The 14,940-nt window shown below is 50.8% G+C and overlaps 2 protein-coding genes and 1 long non-coding RNA gene across 8 annotated transcripts; 2 read left to right on the forward strand and 1 right to left on the reverse strand.

Moving 5' to 3' along the window:
- Window positions 1-1,312: 1,312 nt before the first annotated feature.
- Window positions 1,313-4,934, forward strand: RRP7A (ribosomal RNA processing 7 homolog A). 2 transcript variants are annotated; one of them, XM_053943839.1, is made up of 7 exons: window positions 1,313-1,407; window positions 1,811-1,953; window positions 2,143-2,268; window positions 2,539-2,662; window positions 3,272-3,369; window positions 3,778-3,976; window positions 4,450-4,934. In XM_053943839.1, the coding sequence occupies exons 1-7, from the start codon at window positions 1,356-1,358 to the stop codon at window positions 4,533-4,535; spliced, it is 828 nt and encodes a 275-aa protein (XP_053799814.1). In that variant the 5' UTR covers window positions 1,313-1,355; the 3' UTR covers window positions 4,536-4,934. The 2 variants fall into 2 exon arrangements, with proteins under 2 accessions (XP_053799814.1, XP_053799815.1); XM_053943840.1 differs by lacking the exon at window positions 2,143-2,268.
- Window positions 4,935-5,818: 884 nt separating this feature from the next.
- On the reverse strand, window positions 5,819-14,937 carry SERHL2 (serine hydrolase like 2). 5 transcript variants are annotated; one of them, XM_053943837.1, is made up of 13 exons: window positions 14,538-14,841; window positions 14,264-14,436; window positions 13,238-13,462; window positions 13,053-13,166; window positions 11,910-11,951; window positions 11,161-11,180; window positions 10,895-10,969; window positions 10,039-10,148; window positions 9,688-9,767; window positions 9,318-9,352; window positions 8,487-8,563; window positions 6,943-7,036; window positions 5,819-6,619 (listed from the first exon to the last, which is right to left on the reverse strand). In XM_053943837.1, exons 3-13 carry the CDS (start codon window positions 13,383-13,385, stop codon window positions 6,503-6,505), a joined length of 912 nt encoding a protein of 303 aa, XP_053799812.1. In that variant the 5' UTR covers window positions 13,386-13,462; window positions 14,264-14,436; window positions 14,538-14,841; the 3' UTR covers window positions 5,819-6,502. The 5 variants fall into 5 exon arrangements, with proteins under 5 accessions (XP_053799812.1, XP_053799811.1, XP_053799809.1 ...); XM_053943836.1 differs by lacking the exons at window positions 14,264-14,436; window positions 14,538-14,841 and adding an exon at window positions 14,858-14,937; XM_053943834.1 differs by lacking the exon at window positions 14,264-14,436.
- LOC128788653 (uncharacterized) lies at window positions 10,075-11,830 on the forward strand. The gene is made up of 2 exons (XR_008431155.1): window positions 10,075-10,163; window positions 10,429-11,830. It is a non-coding gene; the product is annotated as an uncharacterized LOC128788653 (long non-coding RNA).
- Window positions 14,938-14,940: the final 3 nt, after the last annotated feature.

The raw sequence follows: 14,940 nt of genomic DNA on the forward strand, positions 1-14,940 counted from the left end.
AAAAGCAACCTTTGTTACTGACAGTCTAGTCATTTAAAAAGTAAATTTATAGCAAAACCAGCTCTGAGATCAGGGTATCTGTCCTAGGTGAAGTGGGATACTTTATTACCAGCTAGACAGAAGGCTGTGTAAGTGTGAAACGTATTGGGGGTGCATCTCTGGCCTCTTCTGAAAGAATGGAGAGACTCAAGGATTTTTTAGATTAATAGATTTGTATCCTTTTGAAAAGCCAAGCAGCAAGATGCATTTTAACTTATAGTTAAACTCTCCCTTATGTTTAAGTTATCTGAGAGTTTATGATGGCATTGACATACTTCCTTGGAAGAAGTAATATCTGCTCTGTTCCACAGCTCTGTGATCCATGGCAGCATATTCTTATTTTTTTACAAATTGGTGAATTATGTGGGTGTCCAAACACCACTCCATGGCTCGTCTTACAGCAGTGTCTTGGTGTACATTGATGTTCTGGTCTTGGTCAGCTCTTTAATGCACCATTGCATGGCTTCTTCTGTTGGGCACTGAAACAAAAAGTAACTGTTTATTCCCAGTTTTTACCAGATTATTCCCAGTCCCTTTCAGGTAGTTCACCTTGGCTCTCCAGTTTCTCCTGGGCATCCTGCAATTGTCATGCTAATCATGATTTCGAACCTACCACCTTCTGTCTACATTTATCCTCATGCAACATGGTTATATTTTTGTGTTATTTTGTTGTGTGTGTTTGTTTTTTTTTTCCCTTCTGGGCTGGTAGAAATTATGAACTTGCATATGAAATACTAATTGCCTGCACTCTGAATTAATGTGCATTAATTTAGATATTAAATTAAATGGCTGGCCAGGACAGGTGGTAGGTAATTTGTAATCGTGTTTCTTTTGTTTGTTTTGGGTTTCTTTTATTTCAAAAGTGTGAGGACTTCTGAAATTATGCCACAGTGTGCAAGTTTGGTATATTTTCATGGCTTTTGCATGTACCTTCTGATAATGCTCATTAACTTGACTTTTTGTTGGATCAGTTCTCCATATCATGTCATATTTTGTCACCTCCTACATTTGTCTTGCTTCAGTATTTTTAAAATGGTTCTGTCTTCCATTACAAATTCGTCTGTAAAGGTTTTTTGAGTTTTTTTTTTATTAACAAGAATCTTTAAAAACAATTGCATTTGAATGTTTCTACATCTCTTTAAGATTTACTTGCCTCTCTCGGACTAAGGACAGTGCATGAGTTTTACACTGTTTTTACAAAAACATGAACTCAACCCCGGGGCTGCGGCGAGTCCAGCCGCCGCCATTATCAGGGCCGCGCGGCGCCCGTGGAACTACAGCTCCCGGCGGCCCCCGCGCCGCCGCGCGCAGAGAAGATGGCGGCCGCCACGGGGCGTGCGGCGGGAGCCGCGCCGCCGGGATATACGGGTGAGGGGCAGCGCGGGGCACCGGGAGCGGGGCCGCCGGGATATACGGGTGAGGGGCAGCGCGGGGCACCGGGAGCGGGGCCGCCGGGATATACGGGTGAGGGGCAGCGCGGGGCACCGGGAGCGGGGCCGGCGGGATATACGGGTGAGGGGCAGCGCGGGGCACCGGGAGCGGGGCCGGCGGGATATACGGGTGAAGGGCAGCGCGGGGCACCGGGAGCGGGGCCGGCGGGATATACGGGTGAGGGGCAGCGCGGGGCACCGGGAGCGGGGCCGGCGGGGTACACGGGTGAAGGGCAGCGCGGGGCACCGGGAGCGGGGCCGGCGGGGTACACGGGTGAGGGGCAGCGCGGGGAACGGGGCCGGGGCGGCAGCGGCGTCTCAGAGCGGTGCGTCCCTCGCAGCTCTGGCGGTGAAGTTCGCGGAGCGGCAGCGCTCGCACCACTGCCTGTTGGTGAAGGAGCACCAGGTGCGGGAAGGGGCCGACACCGCGCACCCGCCTCGCCGCACCCTCTTCGTCCTCAACGTGCCCCCGTACTGCGGCCCGGTGAGTGGGGGCGGCTGAGGGCCGAGGGCGGGGCTTGGGGGCCCGGGAGCCGGTGTGCCTCGGGGCTGCTGCGGGCAAGAGGGTCGGGCTGGGACCGGGGAGCCGCCCGGAGAGCTCTGCCGGCTGTTCGAGGGAGGCATCGCTCCTGCTTTGCTGTACCGCGTGTTTTCTCTTACTCTCCGTGTTAAGGACTCTTTGTCTAGGCTGTTCTCTCGCTGCGGGCATGTGCAGTCTGTGGACATCCGTGACAAGGCAGGGCCAGGAGAGAAAAAAGATAAACTGGCGTCCAAATTCTTTGACCACAAAACTCTAAAGGTAAAGCTTGGGCGGGGGAGAGGAATACTAATGCTTCAGTGGGAAAAGATGGCAAATACTGAATTATTCTCTTCAGAGCACGAGGCACAGGAAACCATATGGGACATTGGGTGACATGATTACTTACTTAAGTTTACACTGTCTTTTTTTTGCTGTCCTACTGCCTCCTGTGGTTTGATTTTTATTTTAAGTTATTTGTACTGCAGTTCCTTGCTCCATTACTAATTTCTCTTACATATCTGACTCACCGGGCTGTTTTCTTTCTTTCAGGGATTTCAAGTAGCATACGTGGTGTTCAGGAAACCAGCAGCTGTCCAGGCAGCCAAGGCTCTATCACAGGAAGGTCCCTTGCTAATATCAACAGAGAGCCACCCTGTGAAAACCGGCATCAGCAGTATGTCAGCTCTGACAGTCTTTCTGTGGGCTAATGCTGGGGAAGAACTATACTCATTGTTTGCTGAATTCTACCCTGCATGTCCCATTTGTTCTAAGCTGGGGGGATGTCCAGTGTTTTGTGTTCTTTTATTATTTGCAGAGTGGTAATCTTACTGAACCAGATGTTTAGGTCTGGTCTGGTGACCCTATGGGAGAGTGGGGAAGGGTCCTTTTTTCCTGACATTTTTTCAGTATTGCATAGATTCAGAGATACTATCTGCATCTTGTCCTCAAAATGGAGACCAGACTTGTGCAACAGGCCCAGGATGTCTGTCAAGTTGACAGCACTTCACATATAATTGCGTGACAGAAGCACAGCCCTGAATATTGTGCCCCTTGGGCTTACGGCTAGCCCACTTCTGCCTGGGCAAGTTGCAAACTCTTCCCATGGCATATTGACGGTGCTCTCAGCCAAGTCAGTTTGAGCTGTGGCAGGGGGGAAGCTGAACACAAATGGGATGAGTACGTCCTTCCCCCATGCTAGAATTCACTCTAGAGCTGCCCAAAAGCACCACACTAGCCTGCTTCTAACAGCAGCTGCTGCTGCCTTGTGCCCTTTCTGTCTCAGAGTGGATCGCCAGCTATGAGGCCTCCATCGTGGATCCAAAGGAGCTGAAGGCTGAGGTGGATGCCTACATGCAAGACTATGATAAAAAGATGGCAGAGGTGAGGCCAGGCTAGGGAGGGAACCCAGCTAAGCAGTTTTCTTGGGGAAGAGGGAAAGAAGAGAGATTTCTCAGTGCTCCAGCCATAGTGGAAAGGGCTGAGGGTCTCTCTGTTTGGCAGAGGTTTTATACTCCCAGTTGCTGGTGGGCAGTCAGACCCAGGTTTGGTGTGCAACACCTGACCCTACCCCCAGGGCTTACAACAGATATCCACAAATAAACTGGTTTGTAGCTGACAAGCAGTGTTGTGACTGAGAATTGAATGTCTGCTGCCCTGATCCCAGGCCTTCCTTTAAATCTTGTATGGAAACAGGAGCTGTAACTTTGCCTGTGTTTAAGGGAGGGCTGTGGGGAGCTGTGCATAGGTTGTGCATCTGCACTGGGCTGCCTCACCCTCCTGTCCTTACAGGAAGAAGCCAAAGCAGCCAAGGAGGAGGGTGTTCCAGATGAGGAGGGCTGGGTGAAGGTGACCCGGAAGGGCCGGAAGCCCGGCCTGCCCCGGACAGAGGCTGCCAACCTGCGTGTGCTGGAGAAGGAGAAACAGAAAAGGGCCCGCAAAGAACTGCTCAACTTCTATGCCTGGCAGCATCGCGAGACCAAGAGAGAGCGTGAGTGTGCAAGTGTCCTCCTACCCCTGCCTGGGTCTTGTCTCTCACACTGTGGTGCAAAGAGCATCCTTCTGCCTTCAGGGGAGGCTACATCCAGCTGCCACTAAGCAACTGGCTGGCTGGATCTGAATGGTCTCTTGCCACCACCTAGCAAGGTGTCCTAGCAAGGACTGCTGGAATATTTTGTGGGAGGGTGTGGTTTTCCAAGAGGTGCTTATTCAGTCTACACAAAGGCAGTGATTGAAGGGGGAAACTAGCCAATTCCTCCTCAAGAGGGAGCTGCAGCACCGTGGGAGATAAACAGCTGGAGTCCCAGCTTGGCACTCAGCTGAGGTGTAAAAGGACCTGCTCTGGGACGTGTGTGTTTGTGGCTGTTGGGACTGAGCTCCTCCACTGTGTGGAAGTGAAGCTCCCAGGAGAGGGAGATCTACTGCTCTCGAGTGACCTGTTCTTTCTCCTTCTCTGTGTTTTAGACATTGCCCAGTTGAGGAAGAAATTTGAGGAGGACAAGCAAAGGATTGCACTGATGCGAGCCCAGCGCAAGTTTCGGCCATACTAGGTTGTACTGAGCTGTTCTTCAGGTGCTTGTGCTGGAGAGGGTAGGAGAGATGCCTACTGACTCCATTTGCCAAAGGATTTTGAGGAATTGAGGCAGCTTTGGGTTGCCTCTACCCTTGGATCTGAAATTGGAGATCCCAGCAACTGCTGCTGGAAGAAAGTTCCCTTTACTTGCACCAGTATCCTCCTGCTTTTCTGTCATTCAGCCCCATGGCACCACTTCTCAGGGTGCTCAGGTCAAGGGGCTGAAGCACATCCTGTGACAACATGTATCTCCCTGTCACCCAAAACCACAGCTCCTAAAGCTTGGTGAGAACTGGGATTGACCTAGCACAGCCTCTGCAGGGGCAGGGAATGGCTGAAGAACTGTAAATAAACTGCTGCTACTGTTTTCAGAACACGGGAATGCTTCTCTCTTCCCCCCCATCCCCCAGTCTCCCATAGGAAACAGCTCCTGTGTGCTGGGGTGGTGATAAAAATTATGGCTTGTAACCTGGTGCTTCTTTGCACATTTTATTGAAGGAATGAGGAGGGAAGTGACTTTAGGAAAAACCTAACTGCGACTTGTTGTCACAAGGAAAGATCAGTGGTTTGGTACAGAGCCCTACCCATTCTCTTGGTGATTCCCTCTCTGGCCAAGTGTTGCAGTGCCCAGTCATCCAGCTGTGCATGGAGCTCTGCAGCCTTGTCTAGGCCACGGGAAATTCCTGATACCCAGCACTGTTGCAAGAACAAATGCCACTTTGAGCAGCCTGGTTTGGAAGGAGAAACCAAACTCCAGGCCCTGTTTCTACTTAACCTGTCCCCAGCCCACAGAAGGCACGTAAGGATGGCAGCAGGCATGTTTAGGTGTGGGGCAATGGTTTTGTACTGATCCTATAGCATTTGTGCAGCTCTGGAATAGTGGTAGGTCTGTAATCGAAGTAACCCACCCAGCCCCAGGCTTTTACACATTTATTTTACTATCTGCAGCCTCGCTAGAGATGTGACCATGAATGTAAGGTGGGAGTGGTGGTAAATTCCAGAGAACTGAGATAAAATGGATTTACCCTCTCCTAAAAAACTGACTGCAAATACAGTTTGCATTGATTGCAGAGATGACAGGCCTGCCTGCTTCAGTGGGCTTTTTGCATCAATTTAACTGGGAGGCAGATCCTTAATAAGGCCTACCTAAGGCAGACAGTGTGTAAAAATTGCTGCCTCCCAAGATGCATTTTAGCTGCTTGGGTGAGCGGCCTGAAAGAGAAAGGAGGTTTGTTCTCCTATAGAGTCAGGGAGACAGACTTAACATTAGAGCATTGATCTTTATTTAGGACAGAAATTGTCTCTGCCAACTTTTCCATAATTTGTAGTTCTCCCAACTGCTTCAGCTAGAGGATTAGGGATTCTCTAGTGTTCATTAAAATGGCCTTCTCTGCACAGGTGAGCTCTTACTTAAGCTGATTCTTAAACAGTAGCTCTCACAGTGGAACAGAGACACTGAGGCCCTCTGAGCTCAGGCATCTATGGAAGTAAGCAGAGAAGGAGAACACTTTCCTTGTTTTTTTTAAATCCTGGGAGCAGCCTGTCCGCACTATCCTCAGGGAGGAGGCAAGATGAGCCACCTCTATTGCAGTGCCAAAGCTGGTGGTGCTGCTGCTGTCACAGAGGATGCCTCTGCCTTATGTTCTGCTCTGTTCGGAGCGTGCAAGTTCAGAGTAAGCCAAGGGGAAGGCCACTCTGGGCCTCTATCCCTGTACTCACAGAGCTTGAAGTAGAGCAAAGATTCCTTCTCCCTTTGGAAAATGAGATACTTTGCTCAGCTCTCCTTCAGAGTACCCCTGGCAGACCTGCTTCCACCCTGCAGTGAGCTAAGCATAGGAAAGATTATCACGATCTAATGTTGGATGTGAGGTAGGAACGGTGACAATTCTGGAGCTTGCTTGTTAGCTCCCAGTTCTCCTGGACTGCTGCAGCTGTGAGGGCTTCCTAGAGTCTGGCCCTGGTGTTCTGTGCTGTCAAGAAGTTGCTGATGATCCCAGACACCACCTCGGGCTCATTCAGGTGCACAAAATGACTCCCAGGCACTTCTGCTAGCTGGATGTGCTGGAGGGAAAGGACACAAGAAGATGTGGACTAGGAAAGTGTTCCCTCAAGCACACACTGCTTGCTGTGTGACACTCGTGGGAAGGGACAGGGCAAGTGAGGCAGGGAAGAGCTGGGTCCAGAGGGCAGTACTAACTTGGGACTTTGGCAGCAGGGACAAAGTTGACTTCCTCCCCTGACTCCACCCCCTCCCCTCCCCCATGTGAGGGCTGTGCTGTTCAGGACAATCACCAGTGGAGGGTGTCCACCAAGGTCAGCTGCTTCCCAGCTGCTGCTCCCAGGTTGGTGGCAAATCGAGATTCAAGGATGATGTTTGCTCTCACCTCTTTGAGGGTAGACTCAAATGCCTCCTGCAGGGCTTTCACAAAGTGATTTCTGCTGGGTAGGTTGTGTGGTACCAAGAGTCCATCTTGTGATCTGAAAAACAACAGTGAGGCTTAGTACAGTACCCAGCCTCCATTTGTCTTTGTGGCTGCCCTGGGCAGAATCAGTGTCCCCAGTACAGTAGATGACAAACCCAATTGTTTTTTCCAGGCTGCTCGTAAACAGAAGGTGACAGGGTCATACATGGTAGTCAGAGTGCACTGCCCAGCTTGGCTAAGCAGCTATTTTCTATCAAACTAAAAGGTGTAAAACCTTGGGTGACTGCCTAGTGGTATCAGAGTGGAGACTGGCTAAATATTGTCCTCCCAGAGCTGACTCTCTAACTGGTCTGAAAGCATCATTCCCTACCCCTGCTCTGCCTTCTACTCTTAACTTCTTTCCTTAGAGTTTCCACATCTCCCCTCAGTCCATTCTGCCTCTCTTTGCTGCTTATTTAGCCAGGTTATGGCCTGCTCAGAGAGGGAGGTACCAGGGCAATTGCCCTGGAGAAGTCAGCATTTGATCTCCCACAGAGCTAAGATCATGCTGTCTCCTACTGTGCTGGTGGTGGGACAAGGGAACATCCCAGGCTCAATGGCATTTCTATGGCACAGAGGACTGGGCCTCAGCACAATGTTACATTTCTGGACAAGCAGGAATAACCTGAACCTGTTACAATACTACAACAGATCAGGGAAGCCAAAACTGCACCTCTTTTCTCAGCTGCTAGCACTTCTTGTTTTCTAGACAATCTTTTAACAGCACCCCACCAGCCAAGGTAGCCAGAGCCCTGCACACCTTGCCTTCAAAGGAGATGGGAAAAAGCAGAGGATGACTCGCAGGACAAGCTGTGCACCCAGACAGCTTAAGAGCTTGGCAAGCTACTGGCCATGTCCCCAGAGCTGCTTGCCCCAGGTGCCACAGGAGAGAGCTTGCAGGAGCTCAGTCAAACCAGGGGCTTCAGGAGCAGCTGGAGGAGATGGGAACTGCTGTAGATTCACCTCTTTGCTCAGGCAAGAGGTTTTGGGGCCTGGAGAAGGGGGCAGGCTGGGTTGCTGACTGTGGTAGAGTTCAGGTCAGGAGGACAGCAAGTAGGTGTGGTGCTGTGGAGAGTCATGTATTTGCCAGGATGGCCCCTTGCTGCAGTACCAAGGAATGGAAAGTTGTGAGGTGGGATTGTGAGGCCAAGAGCATGGGGAAGATGGGGCAGGACTAACGTTTCCTCAGTCAATTCCTTGCACCAGAGAGTCCCAGCCTGAAAGTAGAGTGCCAGGCTGGGAGGATGTTCCAGTTGCTGTCTGCCTTCTCTAGGAGCCTGCCCAACCCAGGGCAGTGGTGGGGAATTGGGAAATACTTCTCACATGTGAAGCTGTACTGTTACACCAGCTGGCCAAAAGTCTGGATGAATAGTGTAGAGGAAGGGGTAGTGGAGGACTCCTTCCTAGCCTTCATTCCTTCTACTGAGGGAGACAGCAAGGGTTGGTATGGTTTGTGCCTCACTTACACAATGATGAGAACACGGTCCTGGATCTTCTGCAGGAGCTTCACACACTGCTCCACCGTGAAGAACTCTCGACTCTGCTGCAGGTGCAAAGAGAGGGAAAGTGTCAAAGCTCAGGGACAGCAGCTGGGAGCAGAGGGTGTCCCCAAGCCCTCCTGCACAAGGGGCTCTGAAGATAGAAGTAACTGTGGCCCTGAAGCTTCCATGCTGGGACATGACACGCGTCCAGGCTGCACACAGGAGTAGATGGCTCTGCAAAGGCTCCTTCTGTCCAGCTGTGTTTCAGGGCTGCCAACAGCATTGCCTGCTGGGCTGCAGCACATATGGGAATGATCTCATAGAGAAAAGCTTTAAAAATTCTTTTACTAAAAAGGAGAGAGTACATTACCCTGACTTCCATATCCTGACAGTAGCACAGATAGAGGAGGCCCTAATTGCTCAAAAGTGGCACAAAACTATCAAAATACCAAACCTAAGGACTTTGCTCCACTCCCCTTCAGGTCATCTGACAAAGAAGCTGACAGAAAGCATCCATCCATCTGCTGCCTGAAGACTTGTAACAGCAGGCAAATGTGGCCAGGAGGCCCTGGGGCAGAGGAACTTTTTAAAAAACAAACGGTAACATTTTCCAGTGACTCTGTAAGCTGAATCAATGATCAAGTGCAGGCTCTTTTAAAAGCATAATTTAAAGGACATGTGGGAACTGGGGAAGCAGAAAGTAAGCAGCTGGGTGGAGGCAGGCCCTAGCTCCGTGAGCAGGCATCCTCTATCTGAGTGTTCTGTAAGCTCAGGGCTCCAAAGTAGCAGGGGGCATGTCAGAAGAGCAGTGCTCACCGTACGGGCTCTCATGTCTCTGTTATACACCAGCCCTAGAAAGAAAAAACAGAAGATTTTCATGTTTCATAGGAGCAGGAGTTGTTCTTTTTTAGCTCACTTTGGGGTCTGCCCAAGACTTTCTGAGATGGGAGGGATAGGATTAATTCAGATTTCTCCTTTTTTAAATTTTTTTTTCTTTAGCTGTTCTAGGATTTGAGCACCAAACCCAGTTGCTGGGAATGGAGAACTCGGCCTCCTGACTTAATTGATCCCATTCAGGCTGTGTAGATGTATAGCTAGGGCACCCTGTACCCTGCAGAAGACAATGGCTGTTGGCACCAGTCTCTTCCCACGCCCAGCAGTGGCCCAGCAGCACACAGCCCCTTACCAGCGGGTGTCTCAGTTGCTCCTCGCTGCAGCAGGATTGCCCCACCCTCTGCTGTCAGATGGCTGTTTGCTTCTAAAAGCCTGAGGGAGACATGGCAGAGAGATTGTGATGCTGGAAAAAGGGAGGAAGTGAAGCAAAAATGCCATGACAAGGTGACAGTGAGCTCTCAGGCTGCTTCAGAAAGGAGCAGGAAGAAGCAGCACCTTCTGGCAGCAGAAGCAATCTTGCTGGGATTCCAGAAAAGGACTTGAAAGATGAAATGCAGGGATGGTTTTCCTTTCTCATTTGTGCAGCTCTAACTCTGTCAAGGTGAAGGCAGGCAGTAAATGAAGAGGATGGATGGGAACCCACCTCTGCAATGCTGCTTCAGGACTCCGTGCTTTGGGAGTTTGCTGCTTTGCCTCTAGACTCAGTAGTCTGTCGATCACCCTGCGTTTTGATTTCAGCCATGCCTCAGTGTCCTGAAACACAGAGAGGTAGGGAAGAGGAGTAACCCCTTTCTTCTGAATGATTTTACCCCTTACTGGAGAGTGCAAGAGGGAATTTCACTCCTCAACATCCCTCAGAAGTGGTACCAGTTACGGGTATCTTATTAAAAATGCTGAGAGAAAGGGAACATCAATACTGCTGTAATGAACTTAATAACTTTTTATCCTTGCCATCTTTTCTAACCCTTCCTACCTCACTTCTGAGTTGAGGACAGCTCTCCAAAGTTTGGTATTTTTTGTCTCTCTGATCTAGGGCTTCTGTCCCACTACTGCCAGCGAAAACTCCAGCATCTGGTAGCAATGATGGCAAGTTGGGAATGTAGCTTTATGAACTGCCAGGAACAGAAAAAAATCTACCAATCTTGTACCCAGGTCACCCAATAAGCTGCTGGCAAAAAGATAACCTCAGCTGGCAGTTGCCTGGTCAGAGGTTCCAGTTTCCTGTGTACAAAGGCTTGGCACAGACAAGCAAATTTCAGTGCTAAGGGACTGTAGGATGTGGAGTTCTACAAGTGTGCCCCAAGGGCCACCCTAAGGATTGACTTCAGTCTGTGCAACAAGGAGCAGATCAGTTCCTGCCAAAAGAAAGAGCCCTAGGACTTGTGTGACCTGCCAGGAAGTTGTCACATCAGTGCTTTCTCTGAACAAGTGAAGGAAAGAAAAAAACCATCTATTTTTGTATTTTAAAAAAGTGAAGGGAAGGACACACGAGCTCTAACCTCTGGAGCTAGAAGAAAGCCAAGACTTTCCAACAGGATCAGCTTGTCCACCATCTCAGGATAAAGGAAACAGAACTGAAGAGAGATGAAACAATAAGAAAATGAAAAGCTGAGCACTGAGTGATGTCTTTATCCTGTTGCATGGGAGAGGGGTCAGGGAAGGGCCTCTCCTCCCCTGAGATCCAGATCTGTCCCTTCATTCCTCTCCCATTTGTTGTCGCAGCTGCAGAAATCACAACCCCATGAAGAAATGATGCTTTACTCACCATTCCTGCCACAGCCCCTCCTGCAAAGAAGAAAAGGGTGCTCAATAATGCACAGAACAGCCCCTGGTAACAGAAATTCACTTTCCCCACAGCAGGAGCTGTGTCAGAGATAAAAATGTGCATTGTACTATGGGACAAAACCCCACTACAGAGGAGAGCTCTCCCAGCCCACAACATGCAGGCAGAGACCAAGGCTGTTGACCTCCTGTGTTCCCCATCTTGTGCCATTCCCACCTCCCTCAGACAGCAAAGGCCAAGGAGGAGTTACTCTTTAAAATGTCTTGGTGTGCAGGTCCTGTTAGCTGTGACTAGAGCAGCCCTGGGAAGCAAACTCCAAATTGTGGCAAAATCAAATCATATCCCAAGCTCAAAGGGATGGATCCTGGAGTCCAGTTCTGCTCAGGCAGCTTTACAGCCCACCAAATGGGGCTGTTCCCAGGCTTTGTGGGGACCAGGCAGGAAGGCCTGCTGCTGTGAATTCTCCTGTGTAGACCACCCCTCTTTACCACTCACTGTTCCGACCTGCGAGTGGGGGAAATTCTTACAAGAGTTACCACTGTCTGTATGGCAGGGTCTTGAAAACAGGCATTTCAAACACAGGAACAGATTTCTGAATCACTCAAGCAGGAACCTGGCATTTGGCATAATATAATAAATATTCCAACCCAGCTCCTAGCAGCGTGTTTTGGATGTTAATTATCTACTGCTTTCTATTAATCTCACAGTTTACAAGGGCTAGAGCCACTTACCCATACTGTGACCCATCAGTGTGAACCGTCTCCACTGCAAGGCTAAATGACAACAGAGAAAAACAGACAGTGCTACATTAGAAACCAGAGCAGCAACATCTTGCTGCTTCTCCACTGACATGGGTCCTTTCCTCCCAGGAGGGTTTTTGCACTGCCACATTTGCTTCTTGATCCAGAAACCAAGCAGCTAAGTGGGCTGATTTTAAAGAAAAAGAGCATTTACCACCTCATTTCCATGGTAGTTAAGTCATACAGCTCTCAAGCTCTCTCTGTATGTCAAACAAACTCCAGCAAAGTCCCATTCACTGCCAGATATGAGACTGGAAAGAAGCAGAGGAGCCTGACTGCGTAGCATCTGGTGGAAGAGAGAAACCTTTACAGAGCATCCTGCTGCAGGGCATTCTGCAAGACATGTAAGGACACAGAGCCAGGTCTGCTGCATTGAGGGAAGTATGATTCCAAGTGAGGGAAGTATGATTCCAAGTGAAAGCTTTCTGCACCATTTAGCACATCAGGCTCTTCAGTCCATTTTTAGGGCACTCTGGGAGCCATATAGGAAAATACAGCTTTATCAGTGCTGCCCATCTGAAATATATCTCACTGAAAGATGGGATTTACCCTCTGGAACATCTGAGAGCTTCTAGAGGCTCTTTTGTATACTGAATGGGGAATGTAAAACCACACATGCTAAATATACAGATGGACAATTATATCAGGAGTTATTAGGAGTACAGAACACTTTGACTTTCAGATTTCTCTGCATGATACTAAAGCAAGTAGCAAACTGCCATCAGGGAGAACCAGAAGCTTCCAACTTACACCTAACACTGCTTAGGGGTCATTGACTGCTTCCAAAAAGCCAGTCTGGCAAAACCATTTAGTTGCATCCTCCACTTCACCACTACAGCTTTTTTTTAGTACAGGAACACTACAGAAACATCCAGGGTTTTACAGTTTCTTCCTTTCCCAAACAGTGAGAAAGAGGGATGCTTATTCAGTCACAAAGCGCTGGCTAACATCAAACTGAGAAGCAGGGGGAACATTCCTCTCCTGGCAGAAAATGCTGCTTGCTTGTTGGAAAGAGCAGGACCAATACAGCACCCCTGCACAAGCACCTCCTCGAGGGTTCCTTCAACTACCTACCTGCTGCCACCCGGCGCACATCAGTCACATAATCTAGGAAATGGTAGGGGCAGCCTGCAGGTCGGTGGGAGGACAAACCATGGCCAGAAAAATCCATTGCCACATAATAACAACCTGAAAGGGAAAGAGTATCAGATGTGCAGACGGGCCACACAATGCAAGCCATCCTGATGAGCCAGACCTACCTCTGGGGAGCAGTGGAATGAGCTTGTCAAAGGTGTTGGCATTGTCCAACCAGCCATGCAAACACAGCACAGGGTGTCCCTCCGAGGGTCCCCAGGCCTTGGCTGCCACATGTCCCCAGGGCACAGGGAACTTCAACTCTGAGAACATGCCAAAAACAGGGTGATGTCCTTGGAGAGTCAGGTACTTGGAGTAGGTCCCAGGGGTCTTGTTAATGGTCTAGAGCTCTGAAAGGAGTAATACAGGTCTTTAGTAACTCACCAGTCTCCTGTGGTCTTAATTAGCAGCTTGGTGATTTATAGCTCCCCATTCAACATCCCAAGCTGCCATTCCTGACTGCCTGTTTGGGGAATCCTCCTCCCAGCACGTACTAGCTATGCTCCTAGGAAGAAATAAGCTTTCCCTACGCAGGAGAAGAAAGCCTTCTCTGTGTCTCTGCAGCAGCTGCAACCTGACCAGAAGGCACAGGAGATCTGGCAAGAAGGAACCACGCAGAATTCCCCCAGCTAGCTGCAGTCAGCCAGGTACCTGTCCTGCGCCAAAAAAACAGTTTGGGGAATAAGGATGCTGCCTCCAGCATTAGACTGTTACCACCTTGCCCTCTTTTATCTTAGTGCTTCTCTTTCGCACCACTGGTTGGCACATTTGCTAGAGCAGCTGGCTCCAGACTGCACAGCAGGTCACTGCTACCACCCACCTGTGCACCCCTCAGGGCCAGGAACTTTTGCATGGGATATGGGTCCACAACCTGCCAGGCACTTGCTCGACCTCAAACCATCTCATCTATCTGGCAATCACTGACCCTTGCTCAAGCGCCAGCTCCTGAGTGAACCCAGCCTCTGGTGACCTTCCAATGGTGGTTTAAACATTTTCCTTTCATCCCTAAGCCACAGGCAACCTATCTCCAAATCTCTCATGTCACATCCCCTTCTCAAGTGACTTGTCTTGCGTATCTGGTCCCTTAAATAGCCCTCTGAGACCGCACAGCAATTAAATCACTCTACATCAAATCCCTCCTGAGCCCATACCTCTCTAAGGAATGAGGACAGAGGGGGTAGGCTGCCGTCAGGGCCCTGATGGTCCCAATCAGCCAAACCTGGGGCTCCCCATAAGCGTGTTTAAGCTCGGCCCAGGACCAGCAGTGCTGCAGGAGTGCCGGTCTCCATCACCAACGCCCTCTTCCCAGGAACCGTGGCGCTGCCTGCTGATCACGGGGCTGTGTCACATCCCAGCTGCCCTCGCCGGGCCAGATCCTGACAAACAACCGTGGGCTGACTTTCCATAGTGTGACCATGGACCTACCCTGTCCTGAGGGCCTGGGCTTCTGGCAGAGCCTGATGGCCCTCCCCAGGCGGTCCTGCCTGAACCCAGCGGGCTCCGGCCCTATGATCCCCCCGGCCCCGGGGTAAGGCCTCCCTGGGCGGGCAGGAGGCGCCGCTCCACCCGGGCCTTCGCCTCGGGGTGCACTGGAGCGCCTGGTCCCGGTCCAGCTCCCGGCCCCGGGGAAGGGCTGCCCGGGGACCGACCCTCGCCCGGCGCCGAGAGCAGCTCCCGGAGCGTCACGGCCGACCCGGCCCCCTCTCCCCTCGCCGCCCTCCCGCGGCGCCCCGGCGCCCTCCTACCGCTCCGTGCGGCCGGGCCGGCTGAGCAGAGGCGGCGGCGGGGCCGGGCAGGGCCGGGCCGGCCGGCTGCACCGCCCCGCTGC

The sequence above is a fragment of the Vidua chalybeata genome, chromosome 5 (assembly GCF_026979565.1).
Source record: "Vidua chalybeata isolate OUT-0048 chromosome 5, bVidCha1 merged haplotype, whole genome shotgun sequence".
Taxonomy (NCBI): Eukaryota; Metazoa; Chordata; class Aves; order Passeriformes; family Viduidae; genus Vidua; species Vidua chalybeata.